The sequence below is a fragment of the Cetorhinus maximus genome, chromosome 25 (genome assembly GCF_964194155.1).
Source record: "Cetorhinus maximus chromosome 25, sCetMax3.hap1.1, whole genome shotgun sequence".
In the NCBI taxonomy this organism is placed as follows: domain Eukaryota; kingdom Metazoa; phylum Chordata; class Chondrichthyes; order Lamniformes; family Cetorhinidae; genus Cetorhinus; species Cetorhinus maximus.
Window position 1 is genome coordinate 7,076,858 of NC_135903.1, and position 19,215 is coordinate 7,096,072.

At 43.8% G+C, this 19,215-nt stretch overlaps 1 protein-coding gene across 1 annotated transcript in view; it reads left to right on the forward strand.

The window, feature by feature from the left end:
• cacnb1 (calcium channel, voltage-dependent, beta 1 subunit) overlaps nt 1-19,215 on the forward strand; it is a 250,177-nt gene that overhangs the window by 193,034 nt on the left and 37,928 nt on the right. Inside the window, exons 4-7 of the mRNA XM_078529351.1 lie at nt 9,604-9,726; nt 10,713-10,846; nt 11,367-11,440; nt 16,390-16,409. Coding sequence (XP_078385477.1) covers nt 9,604-9,726; nt 10,713-10,846; nt 11,367-11,440; nt 16,390-16,409 — 351 coding nt within the window. The remainder of the gene's footprint in view (nt 1-9,603; nt 9,727-10,712; nt 10,847-11,366; nt 11,441-16,389; nt 16,410-19,215) is intronic.

The window sequence follows — 19,215 nt, forward strand, 5'->3', positions numbered from 1 at the left end:
TGGAAGCAGATTCAAAAGTAACTTTCAAAAGGGAATTGGATAAATACTTCAAGGGGAGAAAGTTACAGGGCCATTGGGAAAGAGCAGGGGAGTGAAACTAATCTTTCAAAGAGCTGGCATAGGCAGAATGGGCCGAATGACCTCCTTCTGTAATTGTATTGATGACAACAACAACAATGATTGGTCGTGGTTACGTATCTCATTCCCGAACCTGTCTGAACTGAGGTCATAAAGCTCGAGAACGGTAACAATGACTTGGATTTACAATATCACTTTTTACGCAGTAAACCTCCCAAAGTGCTTCACAGGAGTGTTATCAAACAAAACTTGCCACTGAGGCAAAGAAGGAGATAATTGGTTAGGTGACCAAAAGCATTGTCAAAAAAGTAGGTTTTAAGGAACATCTTAAAGGAGGAAAGTGGTTTGGGGAGGGAATTCCAGAGCTTGGGGCCAATGCACCAAAAGGTGTGACCACCAGGATGTCAGCAATGCGCAAAAGGCTCAAATTGAAGGAGCACAAAGATCTTGTGTTACAATCCCAACTTATGTTAATACTGGACAAGTCAGATCCCAGAGTGAAATCTGGCTTGATAGATCCTAACATCTTTCTTTTCAGAAACCATGGAGGGAAGTTACTGAACAAGTTCACGGAGGTTTTTTTAAAATTAATTTACAGGATGTGGGCTTCGCTGGCAAGGGCAGCATTTGTTGCCCATGCCTAGTTGCCCTTGAGAATGTGGCGCTGAGCTCCCTTCTTGGACTGCAGTGGTTCATGTGGTGCATGTACACCCACAGAGCCATTAGGGAGGGAGTTCCAGGATTTTAACCCAGCGACAGTGAAGCAACAGCGATATATTTCCAAGTCAGGACAGTCAGTGGCTTGGAGGGGAACTTCCAGGTGGTGGTGTTCCCATATATCTGCTGCCCTTGTCCTTCTGTATAGTAGCGGTTGTGGGTTTGGAAGGTGCTGACTAAGGAGCCTTGATAAGTTTCTGCAGTGCATCCTGAAGATGGTACACACAGCTGCTACTGTGCTTTGGTGGTGGAGGGAGTGAATGTTTGTGGATGTGGTGCCAATCAAGCGGCTGCTTTGTCCCGAATGGTGCCAAGCTTCTTGAGTGTTGTTGGAGCTGCAGTAATCCAGGTAAGTGGGGAATATTCCATCACACTCCTGACTTGTGCCTTGTAGATGGTGGACAGACTTTGGGGAGTCAAGAGGTGAGTTACTCTCTGCAGGATTCCTAGCCTCTGACCTGCTCTTGTAGCCAGAGTATTTATATGTCTAGTCCAGTTCAGTTTCTGGACAATGGTAACCCCCAGGATGTTGATAGTGGGAGATGCAACGATGGTAATGTCATTGAATGTCAAGTGTTAATGGTTAGATTCTCTTCTGTTGGGGATGGTCATTGTCTGGCACTTGTGTGGCAGGAATGTTACTTGCCACTTGTCAGCCCAAGCCTGGATATTGTCCAGGTCTTGCTGCATTTGGACATGGACTGCTTCAGTATCTGAGGAGTTGCGAATGCTGCTGAACATTGTGCAATCATCAGCGAGCATCCCCACTTCTGATCTTATGTTAGAAGGATGGTCATTGATGAAGCAGCTGAAGATGGTCGGGCTTAGGACACTACCCTGAGGAACTCCTGCAGTGATGTCCTGGAACTGAGATGATTGACCTCCAACAGCCACAACCATTTTCCTTTGTGCTAGCTGAGTGATCCTAGCAGAACCTAAACTGGCGTCAGTGAGCAGGTCATTGCTAAGCAAGTGCCAATTGATAGCACTGTTGACCCCTTCCATCGCATTACTAATGATCGAGAATAGACTGATAGGGCACTAATTGGCCGGGTTGCATTTGTCCTGCTTTTTGTGTACAGGACATACCTGGGCAATTTTCCATATAGCTGGGTAGATGCCAGTGTTGTAGCTATACTGGAACAGCATGGCTAGGGATACAGCAAGTTCTGGAGCACAAGTCTTCAGTACTATTGCCAGAACATTGTCAGGGCCCAGAGCCTTTGCAGTATCCAGTGCCTTCAGCCATTTCTTGATATCATGTGGAGTGAATCGAATTGGCTGAAGACTGGCATCTTTGATGATAGTGACCTCCAGAAGAGGCCGAGATGGATCATCTACTCTGCACTACTGGCCGAAGATTATTGCGAATGTTTCAGCCTTTTCTTTTACACCAATGTGCTGGGCTCCTCCATCATTGAGGATAGGGATATTTGTGGAGCCTGCTCCTCCAGTGAGTTACTTAATTTTCCATCACCATTCACGACTGGATGTGGCAGGACTGCAGAGCTAAGATCTGATCCAATAGTTGTGGAACCACATGCAAGTAGTCCTGTGTTATAGCTTCACCAGGTTGACACCTGGTTTTTAGGTCTGCCTGGTGCTGCTCCTGGCATGCCCTCCTCCACTCATCATTTTACCAGGGTTGATCCCCTGGCTTGATGGTAATGGTAGAGTGGGGGATATATCGGGCCATGAAGTTACGGATTGTAATCAAGTACAATTCTGCTGCTGCTGATGGCCCACAGTGCCTCATGGATGCCCAGCCTTGAGTTGCTAGATCTGTTTGAAATCTATCCCATTTCGCACGGTGATAGTGCCATACAATGGGATGGGGGGTTTCCTCAATGTGAAGACGGGACTTCGTCTCCACAAGGACTGTGCAGTGATCACTCCTATCGATGCTGTCATGGACAGATGCATCTGCGGCAGGCAGATTGGTGACGATGAGTTCAAGTATATTCTTCCCTCTTGTTGGTTCCCTCACCATCTGCCGCAGACCCAGTCTGGCAGCGATGTCCTTTAGGACTCAGCCATCTGCTGAGCTTTTTACAAATAAAATATATAATATAAATATTATATATATTAAACAAGGAAAATGAACAGTACGACACCAGACAAAAAAGGTTAGAAAGACCTCAATATAAACACAAGAAGATGATTCAAATTCACACTATTTCTTTACCCCAGCAATATCTTTGCATATACATAAACCAGTGAAGAGTTACCACTAGATTGACACAAAGACCTGTCATTTGGGACTGGCACAGTTGCAAACGGTTTTCTTCCAGTGAATTCTAGGATATTCACTCGAAACTTTTCGCCCAACTCATATTCCAACTCCCCAAAACACCCAAAAAAACCACACCCTAAATTCACTGTTTCTTCAACTGCAGAGCAGACAAATGAGTTCCCTAAACTCAGTCTTCCAGTAGCACCTCTGCTAAACTGATCACTTTACTGAGTCCTATAGCTGACTAGTCAATAAACTACTCCCCCAACAGCCTTGTAGTTTTACTTTTCAGAGAGCTTAAAATTCCTGTCCTCTCTCTGTGACACACACTGACTTTTCTGTCTTTTCTCTGTGTCTGTGTCACTCAACCATAGCCGCTAGGCAACAGTAAAGTTTTTCTACTTTGTTAAATTATTTTCTCAGAATCACTAAACTTTTAACCCCTTTAATCTCCTTAGCTTCAGGAGTTGTAAAGCCTCATTAAAAATGTATATATACAAACAAACCCAAAAGACCTGACCTTTTAGTCAGGAATTTATCCAGACTCCCAGGCACCAAGGCTCACAAGCAACCTAACTGGAACTATTAACACACACATACACACATATATATACATATATATATATATATATATTCAACTTAAAAATTATACCTTGTCCATAACACTTGGAAAGTTGTAAACTGAAGGAGGCAAGTGAGATAGTAACCTCCTCCACTCCTTCTCTTGGCCCCACAAGATAAATAAACAATACCTTACCTTAAATGGCCCCATCTCTAGGAAGTGGCTCTTCCAGATTTAACAGGGGAGTTTAAGGTCCTCTATACATTTGCTGATTTCTGCAGTGAAGTTCAATTATGTGTGCAGTACCTAACAAAATAGAGGACATAAGTCAGATACAACAAAGATACAGGACAAGAGGGGATAATTGGCAAACTGACTGTTAGACACAGGCCTTTTACCTCTGGAACTGTGATTCAAATCTAACTCAGACTAATGGGATGAACATCTTGGTCATGATTTTAACGCATTGAAAGTCCTTTAGCTTATACAGTGTTAAAATTGGGCCCAAGACTGACTGCTGGCTGTTAAGGATTCTAAGTGAATTGATTTTTGGGCTATCTCAATCATTTTCCTTATTAGCATGCACCTACACCACAAAACTGTCCTTAATTTATCAGTTGAACAGTTTCTCCCTATCTACTCTGTCCAGACCCTGCATGATTTTGAATGCTTCTATCGAGTCTCCTCTCACCCTTTTTTCCAAGGAAGATGGTCCCAACTTCTCCAATTTATCTTCGTTACTGAAATTCCTCATCCCTGGAGCCATTCTCGTGATTTTTTTCTGTATCCTCTTTAATGCCTTCACATCTCTCCTTAAGTGTGTCTCCCAGAGCTTGACAATATACTCCAGTTGAGGCCAAACCAGTGCTTTATACAAGTTTAACATAACCACATTGTTCTTGTACTCTATGTCTCTATTAATAAAGCCCAGGGCACTGTGTACTTTATTAAATACTCTCTCAACTTATCCAGCCACCTTCAATGACTTATGCACATATGCACCAGGTCCCCCTGCTCCTGCACCCATTTTAGAGTTCACAGAATCACAGAATTTTAACAGCACAGCACCAGCCCTCCAAATAAGCATTATGACCTAGTGCCATTGCCCTGCCTTTTCTCCGTTCCTTAGCACATGGTTTCTATTCGACTAATCATCTAATGCCCTCGTGAATGCCTTGATTGAACCTACCTCCACCACACTTACAGGCAGTGCATTCCAGACCCAAACAACTCGTGTGAAAAAGTTTTTCCTCATGTCACATTTGCTTCTTTTGCAAATCACTTTAAATCTGTGCCCTCTCATTCTTGATCCTTTTATGAACAGGAGCAGCTTCTCCTTAGTTACCCTGTCCAGCCCCCTCATGATTTTGAACTTCTCTACCAAATCTCCTCTTAGTCTTCTTCTCTCCAAGGAGAACAGTCCCAACCTCTCCAATCTATCTTCGTAACTGAAGTTTCTCATCCCTGGAATCATTCTTGTAAACCTCTTCTGCACTGTCTCCAATGTGTTCACATCCTTCTTATAATATGTTGCCCAGAACTGTGCACAATATTCTAGCTGCGGTCTAACGAGTGTCTTATATAAATTCAACATAACCTCCCTGCTCTTGTACTCTATGCCACTATTAATAAAGCTCAGGATACTATATGCTTTATTACTGCTCTCTCCATCTGTCCTGCCACCTTCAATGATCTATACACATATACACCCGGGTCTTTCTGCTCCTGCACCCCCTTCAAAACTTCATCCCTTATTTATATTGTCTGTCCATGTTCTTCCTATCAAAATGCATCAGCTCATGCTTCTCCACAATGAACATCATCTGCCACCTATCTGCCCACCCCACCAACTTGTCTATGTCCTCTTGAAGTTCTAGACCATCCTCCTCGCAGTTTACAACACTCCCAAGCTTCGTATCATCCGCAAACTTTGAAATTGTTCCCTGCACACCAAGATCTAGATCATTAATATATATCAGAAAAAGCAAGTGTCCCAATACCGACCTCTGGGGAACTCCACTACAAACCTCCCTCCAGCCCAAAAAATATCCATTGACCATTACTCTCTGCTTCCTATTTTTCAGCCAATTTTGTATCCACGTTGCTACTGTCCCTTTTATCCATGAACAATAACTTTTCTCACAAGTCTGTTGTGTGGCACTGTATCAAATGCCTTTTGAAAGTCCATGTACACTACATCAACAGCATTACCCCCATCGACCTTTTCTGTTACCTCTTCAAAAAACTCAAGCAAGTTAGCTAAACACGATTTCCCCTTTAGAAATCCATGGTGGCTCTTCCTTATCAACCCATATTTTCCATAGCCAGGATATTTAGGTCAGTGAGCAGGGGTCGGGGCCCGCTTACCGACGCATAAAATGACTCAGGATGGCAACGGGCGGAACTCCCGACCTCACCCTGCGTCATTTCAATTTTCAGGTCAGCGGGGGCGCAGCCAAATCAGCTGTGCGCACGTGGACCTGTCAACGGCCAATTGAGGCCATTTTAAAAGTAATTAAGCTCATTAATGGACCTGCCCGTCCAACCTTAAGGTTGGCGGGCAGGCCGGGAGCCCTGGCGGGCTTCTGAAAAAACATGAAACCTCATCCACGGGCGGGATGAGGCTTCATGAGGGTTTTTTAAATTTTAATAAATATTTGATTAAAAGTGATGGACATGTCCCAACTCATGTGACAGTGTCACATGAGGGGACATGTCAAGGAAGTTTTATTTTTGCCCCTTCATCATTTTTAAATTTGGCGCTGATCTCCCTGAGGCAGCACTTAGCCTCAGGGAGATGGGTCGCTCTTTCTTCACGCTGGGCAGGCCTTAATTGGCCTGCCCACGTAAAATGGGGCGCGCCCGCTCCTGCACTACCCCCTGACAGGGGGAAAATTCTTCCCCATGTGACTATTAATTCTATCCCAAATAATTGTTTCTAGAATCTTGCCCACCACTGAAGTTAAACTGACTGGTCTATAATTGCTGGGCTTATCCTTATAAACCTTTTTGAACAAAGGCGTAATGTTTGCAATTCTCCAGTCCTCTGGCCCCTCCCCTGAGTCTAGGGAAGACTGAAAGATTAGGGCCAGTGCCCTTGCAATTTTTACTCTCACTTCCTTCAATATCCTTGGATGCATCTCATCCAGTCCCTGTGCCTTGTCAACTTTAAGTACCGACAGTCTACTCAACACTTCCTCCTTATCAATTTTGAACCTTTCTAGTGACAGAGTTTCCTCGCCTGTCACCATGGCCTGAGTAGCTCCTACCTCCTTGGTAAAGATGGATGCAAAGTATTCATTTAATACCTCAGCCAAGGCCCCTTCATCTATGTGTAAATCCCCCTTTAGGTCCCTAATCGGCCCTACTCCTCCTTTTACCACCTTTTAATATTTATATGTCTGTAGAAGACTCTGAGATTCCCCTTTATGTTTTCTGGAATCTTTTCTCATAATCCCTCTCTGCTTCTCCAATGTGCTTTTTCACCTCCCCTCTGAACCTTCTCCATTCCTCCTGGTTCTCCATTGTATTTTCTACCTGACATAAGCACATTTCGAGTCTGATATGACTCTTCTTCAGAGCTCTGAAGAGATTCAGAAGCTCCACACAGTTCACAATTCATCATCCTTCCAAGTTTTGTATCATCTGCAAGTTTTGAAATTGTGCCCTGTACACCAAGGCCTAGGTCATTAATATATATCAGGACAAGCAAGGGTCCCAACACTGACCCTGGGGGGAATCCACTACAAACCTTCCTCCAGCCAGAAAAATACCCATTAACCACGACGCTATTTCATGTCATTAAACAAATTTTATATCCATGTTGCTACTGTCCCTTTTATTCAATGAGCTAAAACTTTGTTCACAAAACAGTTAAATTTTCTAGATGGTGGTCTCCATACTGTTGAGCCAAACATGATGGAGGATCTCATTGGTCCCTTAATTGGATGTTAATTGGCTATGACAATCAGAGATCCAAGGATGAGGCTGCTCCTCTGATTCTTGGTGGGTTGCAGTAGAGCGGAGGGACCTGTGTTTTACACCTGGCTGAATTATACCTGACCATGGAGTGCCTGTTGCTGAGAAGAGTTCATTCCCCAGCAGTGGCATTGCTCACGTTCAAGAGCAAGAAGAAAGTTGTGGGAAAAGGGAATTATTTCTTTCAGACAAGAACCAACGACAGCTGGAACAGTTTGACGGGCAGGATGGTTGAGTCAAGGATACGGAATATGATATATCTAAAGCTGAATAAGTCATCTAGTGATGAGATTGATATAAAACCTGGCGGATTCTGAGATGTCAGCTAACATTTTGTAATAAAGTTTGAGACAGGTGCAGCCTTGTTGAAAGAAATAACAAACCATTACACTGGACTCCTTTAGACAATGGCTTGTGGTGTAATGGGAAGGTGACAAGATTGGTATTCAGGTAATATCAGATCAAGTGGATTCAAGGACATTTTTTCTCCCACCTAAGGTCTCAATTGCTAGTGTGTGCAGGAAAGAAATACAATAACTTGGTACAGTCGGCCTCACTTAAGTCATAGTTGTGTTCCCTGAAAATTGCGGCATTAAGTGAATCATAGATTCCCATAGGAATCAATATTTAAACCAGAGTTAAGTTCCTTCATCTGGAAAAATCATATAAGTTCAAACACTGTACGGTACATGTGCAGTTCTGTGCATTCCGAGCTGAAATAACTTGCAAAATAAAATAAATTATTAAATACAAAAGAAATACTGTATAAATTCAAATTAGATAACATTCACCAGTTTCTCGTTCTTAGGCAGTCCCTCAGGTTCGGGGATCACTCACTTCCACTCCGGTTCAATGGGTTCTGGGATGGCTGATGAGTCCAATGCACGATCTGCAGACTCTGCCACATGTGGGGCAGGTATTGCTTGGAGGCCTTTGCACTCCCTCCACCCCCTTGACTTTGCCTCCGCACGTTCCTGATGAAGACTCAGTGCCTTCCTGAATGAACCTTCTCCCATTGTGGTCGGTCACCATCGAGTCGGTGGAAACGTTTGAACTCTTCAGGGATGCTTTGTGGACATCCCTAAAGCGTTTCAGTGGAGCTGGTTTTGAGTGATTAGCGCCTCGATGCTGGGCTCTGTCACTGGCATTAAAATGGCCTCTCCCTCCTCCTCTGCAGAGTTGAACAAGGACCGGACTTGGGGCTCCAAAATTAATCAGAGAATTGCAGAGTCAGCCTCCTGAAGGGTAGGTACTGCACCCTGTATTTTTCACCCAAACAAGCCCCAAGACAAGGAAAGCAATTTTACCTGCGAACAGTAGCAAATTCTTCCCACTTACAGGCTTTAAAATGGCCTTTCTGCCTCACACGATGTAAAGCTCCACAACAGGCACACCCGAGGCTCCAGAATTTCAATCAGCTTGCAGAGTCAAGAAATAGGCCTTTTCTACACAGAAATGAAGGAGGCTTCAACTTCTTCCCTGCAAAAAAAAAAATCTGTTGGTTTGGATATTCTTTGTTGAGAACTTGGGTTCAGAGTTTTTTTGAAAAAGTATCACAGTTCCCTTGAGTGGGAACAAAGCCTCTGGTCGCATTCCCTTCAGAAAGGCGCTGATCGGGTCATGGGACCCAACGTCACCGACGCAAAACAATGCAAAACGAAGCACAGCGACGACACAAAGCTAGATTAAATCAAAATTGAAAACACAAATCAGGAATATCAGCCCTAAAAAAATGCGCAACTTTAAAGTGGAATGACTTAAAGTGGGGCAACTTAAAACAGGGACTTACTGTACTACACTTGCTGCCTTTTTGCATCTTGGCCTTCAGCTGGAAGTTACCCAGAGCGATAGCACTAAGATCGCGAATGCATCATTGTGGGTGAGCACAGATGGGAACCACTAATCTATCACTTTCATGTGTGAACTGCTATTGTGACCTCAATTTTGATTCTCTTTGCAAGGAATTTCATGTGTTAATTGACTAGATGACAGAGCATCACCACAGTATCCTTCACTGGATTCTGTTTTATTTTAGACCAAGCCTGTTGCATTTGCTGTTCGAACAAATGTTGGCTACAATCCCACCCAGAACGATGAGGTCCCTGTGCAAGGCATGGCCATTTCCTTCGAGTCCAAAGATTTTCTACACATCAAGGAAGTAAGTGCTCAGCTCTTTGCATTGGATCTCTGCGGTCTGTGCATACATTGATGAATGGGTGCATACTGTATCCGTACACGTATATATGTAAGTTAATGAATATGATATAGGAAATAATCTCAGAACAAATGTTTTCAGATATGATGGAACAGCTGGACAAAAGGAAACAGGTTTAGAGGGTTGTGAAGAACAAGATTAATCAGATGTCAGTAAGTCTTTCTTTACACAGATGGAGTGTGTTACCAGGAATGGTGGGCGAGGACAGATCACTGAAATTATTTAAACAGTTGGATACAGTAATGGGAAGAGGGGAAGGTTGATATTCCAAAAGAACGTCCAGACTGCCAAAGGCCGTCCAGATCCAAATCTGTCTTGTATGAAAGCTAATTTATGGCTTTATTTTCCTATTTCTTTTATTGATAACAGGATTATATAAAGAGAATAAGAACCCAATTATCGACAGTGAAAATGGCCTGTGACTGTTGTAATGCCTCATCTGTAAACAGCTAGAAATGATATAGAAACAGGACAAACCAGTACAAATACACAGCCCAGTAACAGTGGAGCAATGGCTGAATCACTGGCGGTTGACTTAAACCAGTCTCCCTTCTTTCCAGTACATTGCCAGCTGCTTAAGGCCTTATCCAGAAAGATAGGGGCAACCAACGCACGATTCAGACTAAGAAACAAATCGGACAGAGAGGTTAATTGTCGCCTTCATTTTTTTTTTTGCTCACGCTCATTTAGTGCTCGAGGAAGTGAGTCTTAAAGGGGAATAAAATACACTAATGAGTAAGTAATCTAAAGGATAAGAAACAGCAATAAGAAGTGGAAGGATAAACACATTGGCCATCTTGTGACTAATCCAGTGCTCTCAGTGTTGTGGAAGCTGGTATGTTGCTCACCACGTTAACTTGCTGTTTCTTCATTTCTCACTGGGTAAAAAAGATAGCAATTGTTTTAAGTTTATCTTTATCTTTTTCCAGAAATATAACAATGACTGGTGGATAGGGCGACTGGTGAAAGAAGGATGCGAGGTTGGATTCATTCCAAGCCCCGTAAAGTTGGAGAATATTAGACTACAACAGGAGCAAAAGATGAGGCAAGGAAGACTTTCAAGGTATGGCCACGCCTTGATTACACACCCTTCCTATTATCTATATTCACAGTTATCCATAAATAGCCATCAGAGCCAGTTCTGGCTAGGCTGCAACTCTTGAGTTGGATATTTTACTGCGTTGGAACCTTAATTTGAAAATTTCGCTTGGAGTAGGGATTCACGTTGCACTGGGCCACACCTTCAGGTCAGCTGGGTTGAACTTATAGGACTAGCCGCTAACTTAGTGTCTTTATTTGTTAATATTACTGATTTTCATACTCACTTTTTCACACAGCGAGTAGTTTGGAATGCGCTGCCTGGAAGTGTGGTGGAGGTAGGGTCGACTGAGTCATTCAAGGGGGCATTGGATGATTATTTAAATAGAAACAATGTGCAGGGTTACGGGGAAAAGGCAGGAGATTGGCGCTAAGTTAAAATGCTCAGAGAGCCGGTGCAGACTCAATGGGCCGAATGGCCTCCTTTTGCGCCGTAACATTTCTGTGGCTCTGTGATTTATTTTCCCTTTTAAATTTTATTTTAGTAAATCTGGTGGAAACTCCAGTTCCAGCTTAGGAGACGTCACAGGAACCAGGAGACCCACACCTCCTGCAACCGGTAAGTGCCAAACATCTTCCTTTACGGCAATGTGAGAGTGAACGAATAATCAAAAGACCATCAGGGCTGCTTGGTTCCTTGGCTATTCCTTTGAGATTCCTGAGGCAAAGCTTGAGCCGCAGTCAAAGAAAAGTACAAAATATTCAAGCGTCCGCACGTCTCTATTATTCCAGAGATGTAAAATTTAATTTTTTTAAAAAACTGTATAAGTTGGAAACAGAAAAGGGAAAATGCTGGAAATGCAAAATGAGTCAATCAGCATCCAAAAAGAAGAAACAAAAGAATCTTTAGGGTAGAGATTTGCCATTGTTCAATGAGTCGTGATGTAAAATGTTAAGTTCCTTCTCTTTTTCAGAGACTGAAGACAGTGTTGTCCATTCCTGGCACTTTCTGTCTCTACTGTGTAATCCTGGCCTTGTCCACCCTGTCTCCCCAAAGAGAGAGAAAATACCCCCCCCTCTCCTCTCTCTAGCACATCCTGCAAACACATGGCTACATTTTACTTGCCCCCACCAGGCGTGCTTTTGATGGGTTGGGGAGGGGGCACATAAAATAGGGTGGGTGCCCACCTCACCGCCTTCCCACCCACCCCCTAGCTCAACCCCCATAATATGGGAGGGTGGGGTTGGGGGGGGGTGTGGTGTGGGCACCGAAGTTCTGCAGCCTCGTCTCCATTTTTAAATAAATAATCAACGAGCAATTGGGCTTGTTAACAAGCCAATTGATCCCGATGATACAATACCTGTGCCATAAAACAGTTTTGGTGTGGACAGCCAGGCAGGAGAGGGCAGGGCCCTTTTATTTAAAAAGAAGTTTCAAAGGGCGGGAAGGAAGGGTGGGGATATTATCTTTGGGGGTGTGATCTTTGCGGATCGGCGGATAGAACCTAAGATGGAAGCCCTCCTTTCTTCCTTCCCGCCTGCTGCATTAAACACATCATCCCCCACGCCCCGCCCCCTCCCTAACCTGCCCAAGACCTCGGAGTTACCTGGCTTCAGGATCCACGGGCCTTCTGCTTCCTCATTGCAGCCCTGGCAGTGCCACTAATGTGCTCCTGGCACTGCCGGGACTGATGGAGCTGCTGGCCAATCTGATTGGCCGTCAGCTCCCGAAGGCAGGGCTTCCTCGGTGCAGGCACGATGGGCCAAATGGCCACCTTCTGTGTTGTAACAGTTGTGATTCCGTGACATACGATTACATAGGATTTACAGCACAGAAACAGGTCATTCAGCCCAAGCAGTTCATGACAGTGTTTACGCTCTACTGGAGCCTTTTCTCATTTAAATCTACCATCATTACCATTTATTCCCTTCTCTCTCATATACTTGTCTAGTTTCCCCTTGATTGCATCTATACTGTTCACTTCAACCACTCCCTGTGGTAGCAAGTTCCACATTCTCACCACTCTTTGTGTGAAGAAGTTTCTCCTGAATTCCCTATTGGATTTCTTGGTGACTACCTTATATTGATGGCCTCTAGTTATGCTCTGACCCACAAGAGGAAACATTCTCCACTCTATCAAAACCTTTCATAATTTTAAAGAATTTTATTAGGTCGCCCTTCAGTCTTCTGAAAGATCCTCAAAATGATGACAACATCCTTTGAGAATTAATAATGTCTGGGAGCACCAATGGTAGACTGAGTCTAGTTGGCATGAGATTGGCCAAACTTCTGGTTGGTGAGTATTGGCATTTCTTGCCATGACTGCCTAGTGGATGGAAGACTGGCCAATGGGCATTCCATTTTGGGTGGGGTGGGGGGTGCTGGTGTGGGAGGAAGTGACTCTACCTACCAAACACAAAATTAAATTTTGTGATATTAGCGGACAAATGATTAACATGTTAAAATGACATTTAAAGTAAGCAGTTTAACACTCAGGGACAGTCCTGTTTTATTCCAGAATGTCAGTTGGTGAAGGATAGAACTGGAGCCAATCTTTACACACTTTTATATTCATTTACAGAGCTACACATTACAAGCATACACCTCCTAGCCCAACAACCACAATTTCAGTCTGCGTCTGTTTACAAGGATTCAAGTGAATCACCAATTAATACCCACCACCACCTGCATACAATTAAATACAACTAATATATGGTTGACAAGTGGGATGGCCTAGAATACAATAAGCATTATCAGCAAGTATGACCTACACTCATCAATCTTACTAATGGGACATATTGTGATCCTGTCAACTTCTAACCAGTAACAAATATTGCTTGTGTATCTTTGAAGCCAATCACAGGATGGCATTTATAGCAGGTGTGGTCAAGTTTGAGATCCAATGTCTGTTAGCAAAGGTGACAAAAGTAGTATGATAGAGTGCGAAGAGAACGAATGGGTGGTGAGCCATCTGCAAAGGGGCATCAGTGCAAAGCTGAGTAAGAGATTAAAAATGTCTTTCCTTGACTATTTCCTAATAGCAAGATAATCCTGACCCAGGCACAATGACCTATTGCAGAGTAGAAACATTCAGCTTTATTATCTTCAGATTTTAGATGGATAGAATCTCTGGCGTCACCTCTTTTTCCCAGTGTGTGTCTGTTGAACATTTCTTGACCTCAGTTTTTGGTTTTAATTATGAGTAAGAATCCTCGGCCTGGGTTTTAACTCCTTGCTGGGGGGTGAGGCTGAGCAGTCGGCCTATTTAGGAGCAGTATCAGTGAAGCCCAGCTTGGTTAACGTGGCCAGGCCTCGCTAACATGCAACTGGATGTCTTCCTGGTCAGAACAATTGGGAAGCCTTGAGGAAGGGGCTGCCCGGGTGTTATTATCAGATCCACCGCCGGGGGCTAGAGGAATGGCCCATGGTGCGACGGTTAGTGATCAAGAGGGGATCGGGAGCGGGGGAGGCCAAATGCTTCCTTGGGTGGGACTTGGAGGGCTCCCCAAAAGGAAACTAAAAAACTTTCAAATAACTTACCTTTCTCAGCGTCTTCCTGAGGGGTTTGGCCTAGTGAAGCTGCCATCCTGACTTCTCTGCCAAGATAATGCGCTTAGGATCACAGTCAGATCCCAATGTTGTAGCCAGAGCTTGAATAGCAGTCAGCAGGATCACAGCTGGCTGGGGGATGGGGGCATGGAGCAGTGGATTGCTCCCTGCTCCATTCTAATTGTCCCCTGCCTGGTCTCCACTGGGTGGTGGGGATTTGGGGGTTGGGGGTGGTGGTGGGGCTAAAATCCTCCATCTCCTAGAAGGACGAGGGCAGCAAGTGCATCGGAACACCATCGCCTCCAAGTCAAACACCCTCCTGACTTGGGAATATATTGCCACCCTTCACAATCGCTGGGTCAAAGTCCTGGGACTCCCTTCCTAACATAATTGTGGAAGCACCTTCACCACACAGACTGCAGCGGCTCAAGAAAGCAGCTCACTATCAACTTCTCCAGGGCAATTGGGGACGGGCAGTAAATTCTGGCCTTGCCAGTGATGCTCACATCCTGTGAATAAATTTAATAAAAAAAACCTCCCCCATCATGTCCCTGTCCTGTTCTTATCTGAATGTGAACTTGGGCAAAGGTGGCAAAGCTTCAGTGAATGAACGATGAGCACGGCATCTCTCTGGTGACTTCATCAAAATAGCTTTACATCACATGTAATGCTAAGCAGCCAGTGATTGCAGACTATTCGAGCATGGAAGCCATCACTCCTGTGTCTGAACGTGTCCACACCTTGCATCTGAACTCCTGCATTCTCCAGCAGGGGTCAACCTGCTAGTGAGATGCTTGCCATGCACAGCAGAATTCTGTAGAGATATCCAAAGATCCACTCCCCTTCTCTCCCCATCTCTGTATGGAAACCAGGCCTTTAGGTAACGTAGTCTTTAGATGTTCTAACTCAGAAAGGTGGTGCTCTGTCTGTCTCTCTCTTCCTCCGTCTCTCTCTCTCTGCATCTGCCTCTCTCTGTCTCCTTCTGCCTCTATTTCTGTCTCTCTTTTCCTCCATCTCTCTCTCTCTCTGCCTCCGTCTCTCCCTGCCTCTGTCTCTCTCTGCCCCTCTCTTCCTCCATCTCTCTCTCTTTCTCTCTATCTCTGTCTCTCTCTCTGTCTCCAAATGAAAGGTTACTTTTGACTAATTTGAATGTAGCAACCTCCTGATGATGAGCCCATCTATCAGTAAAGATGCTGCGCAAAATACATTGAGGAGGTTGTAACCCAGCTCCTGGTGGTACTGAGCCCAGTGATCCAATTTACATGGATTGGCACATAAATTGCCAGGCTGAACCTGAGAGGCTATGAAGATGGCTGGTATAGATAATGGAAACATTGACGTGGCGCAGTAGAGAATTACCATGCTGAGGCTGAGGTTAAGGTATATTGTTGGGCAGAATTGGGCAGAAAAAAAAAAATATTGTTGGGCAGAATAGAGGGAGCTTTATTCTGCACCTAACTTGAGTTGGAAGGTTAATAGAAGCATTCTATTCTTGGCCATGCTTAGAAGTTGCATTGCTGAGTGCAAAATTCTCTTAAACATATAAATTAAAAATAAAGTCTGGACTGTTCAGTCGCAACGGTACAATGCAACTGCTGCTTTGGTGTTGGGCTGCTTTTCCAATTCGTTTCGGCAATGCTGTTGATTATATTTCCTTTCTTTCTCAGCCTTAGTTACATTTCAACCCTGTGCTTCTTCCCCTTTACCAGGATATGCGGACTTGTCTAATTTAGCTTTTGATGTAGATGCCATTGACTTAGATGCAGAAGAGAGCGATTCCCAAACGAATCATCGGTCCCCTAAAACAAGCGTTAGCAGTGTAACGACTCCCCCATCCAACGCAAAACGAATCCCATTTTTTAAGAAGGTAACGCCTTGCCAGTGCACACAGCTGTCTGATGCACGAACTAGCACACGACCCACTCGGTCTGCCGCTTACATGTCTCTGAGACTTGTCAATAACATGCATGCCTTGTTATTTTTTTCCTTGGGCTATCTTTCCACGCGCACATGAGCAGCAAAGCAGAAGCAGAAATCGGTAAGTCTGTTTTATGATTTCTGTATTTCATGTTAAGTGTAGAGTCAGACTGGGGAAGTTGCAGTTCCACGTGACACGCCATACCTTAAAAATTGAAACGTCTTAGATACAGAAGAAACAACAACTGTTAAAATGTGTATACTGTTATATCCTTCAGCTGTCATGTGATTAATAACCTTCATCTGCTTATGTCAGAGAGGAATAACTTGCATTTGCTTCTGTCGCAAAGAGCACTGCACAGCATGGTGAGAATTGTTTATTTAAAGACGTGTGAGGTTAGAATAAGAAGTCACTATTGTGTGTGCATAACGTACATTATAATACACACACAATAGTGACACACAAACACACAAGTAGATTTTCCATGGCATTGATGAATATAAGATTGTTTTTATACACAAGATGGGAATGGAGTTGAGAGATTTCAGAATCTTGGTCTAGCGAGCCACCCAGTGGCCAGAGTCTGTATCTCTATTGTGACAGTTGGCATGCCATAAATGTTGACATATTATTTTACAATGGGGAACGTGGCCACAAAAATGTGACCAATAGTCATGGCAACAGGAAGGAAGATTTACAAACAGGAACTTCACATCCAGTGCTAGTATTTTAATAGTATTTTGAAATAGAAAGAGGGAACAATAGGCAAGTTAATTGCCAACTGGAAGTTTCAGGTAATAGCATAAATCACAAAACAGCTGAAAGCAATCTGAACAATCGGATTGTTCATAATCTCTCATCTTTCAAAATGTTCACTGGTGCATTGGCGAGAAATTCAACACAGGAGCCAATGAAGTGGGTCTGAGCCCTAGGAAGAAACTTTAGAGCTCGTAAAGCCTTACACATGACAGCTTAATGTGGACAGAGTCAAAAAGGGAATGGTACTGATTTGTAAAATGCTAAAATGTTTATATGGTAGGAGACTATATTACTTTGCCTGTAAGCACTGAATTGTAGTAAAAGAATTTAGATTCGTAAATCAAATGTGACACCAATGTTTAGAAGATAGAAGTTGGACATAACCCTGCATAAGCAGTCAATGCTATTTCAATTAATGTGTTTGTTAAGGATTTAAAAGGGAACGAGAACAGATTTATAAGGTTATGAATATAACCACATAAGGAGTGGAAGCTGGTGTAGGAAATTCGGTCCTTTGAGCCTGTTCCACCATTCAGTAATTCTACCTCAATTACACCTTACCTCATTTTCCCCATATTCCTTAATTCCGTTGGTATCTAAAAACCTCTCAATCTCTGTTTTGAATCTACTCAATGACTGAGCATTCACAGCTCTCTGGGGTAGAGGATTCCAAAGATTCATAAACCTCTGTGTGAAGAAATTTCTCTCATCTCAGTGCTAAACAGCCAACCTCTTATTCTGAGCCTGTGACCCCTAGTTCTAGGCTCCCAATCAGGGGCAACATCTGCCCAGCATCTACCCTGTCAAACTCCTTGAGAGTTTTATATAGTTCAGTGAGATCATCTCTCATTCTTCTAAACTTTTGGGAATATAGGTCTAGTCTACTCAATCTCTCCTCGTAGGACAATCCTCTCATCCCAGGAATTGGTCTGGTGAATCCTCCTTGCACTCCCTCCAAAGCAAGAATATCCTCCCCATAGTACTCCAGGTCTGGTCTCACCAAGTCCCTATATAATTGTAGTAAGCCTTTCTTTATGCTTATACAGCAGTAGTTTTCTAATACATATAACATACATTTATCTTCCTCACTGCCTAAAATAAAAAGACACCACTATTCCTAGTTCCTATGAGCCAGGAGGGGTGAAGTGCAGGAAGGGAGTTGGTTGCGGAGGTGAATGAGAGGCGGAGGCCAGGGTCGAATAGTGGAGATGTGAGGCTGAATTTAGCTTGATTGCCCTTGGCAATCCGTAATTTCTGAAGAACATTTCCTCACGGGATTAAATGAATTGGGCAGAGACCACAGTGGGGTCAGTGGCTGCCAGAAGATGCAAGTTTGATGGGTATTGTCAATTTGTCAACCTAAAGCTTTGAGGATGGCCACATGAGCTGCTAATGTCCTTCATAAACTTTTAAACAAGATGCAACAATGTAAAAGGTTGAAGGTGCTAGACAAATACTAGGAGTCAAAGAGCTTTGCCATCATCCTTAGTTGATATCTGAACTCTCAGTAGCTTTGTGCAAACTCATGCTCACTTTTACTACAGTGGTTGAACACACAAGAACATAAGAAATAGGAGCAGGAGAAGACCACATGGCCCATCGAGCCTGCTCCGCCATTCAGTACGATCATGGCTGATCTTGGGCTTCAACTCCACTTTCCCACCCACTCCCCATATCCCTTGATTCCCTGCGGGTCCAAAAATCTGTCTATCCCGCCCTTAAATGTATTCAACGATGGAGCATCCACAATGCTTTGCAGTTCAGAGTTCCAAAGACTCACAACCCTTTGAGTGAAGTAACTTTTCCCCATCTCAGCCCTAAATGATCGGCCCCTTATCCTGAGACTGTGCCCCCCGTGTTCTAGATTTCGGAAAAATCTCTCAGCGACTACACTATCAAGCCCCTTCAGAATCTTGTATGTTTCATCGAGATTGCCTCTCAATTCTGCTAAACGCCAGAGAATATAACTCACTAGAAATGTGCTGTGGGCATCAGTGAGTTTAGCTTTGCCACCAACTCCCCTGTCACATACCCAGTTCGGTCTCCCCGGTGACTCAGTTGACAAAAGCAATGTCTAGCATGGAACAGAGTCAAACAGACCAGGAGTGTCTCTGGTTCAATCTCTGCTGCATCAACTGATGTCAGCACGGTGGACCCACTATAATTT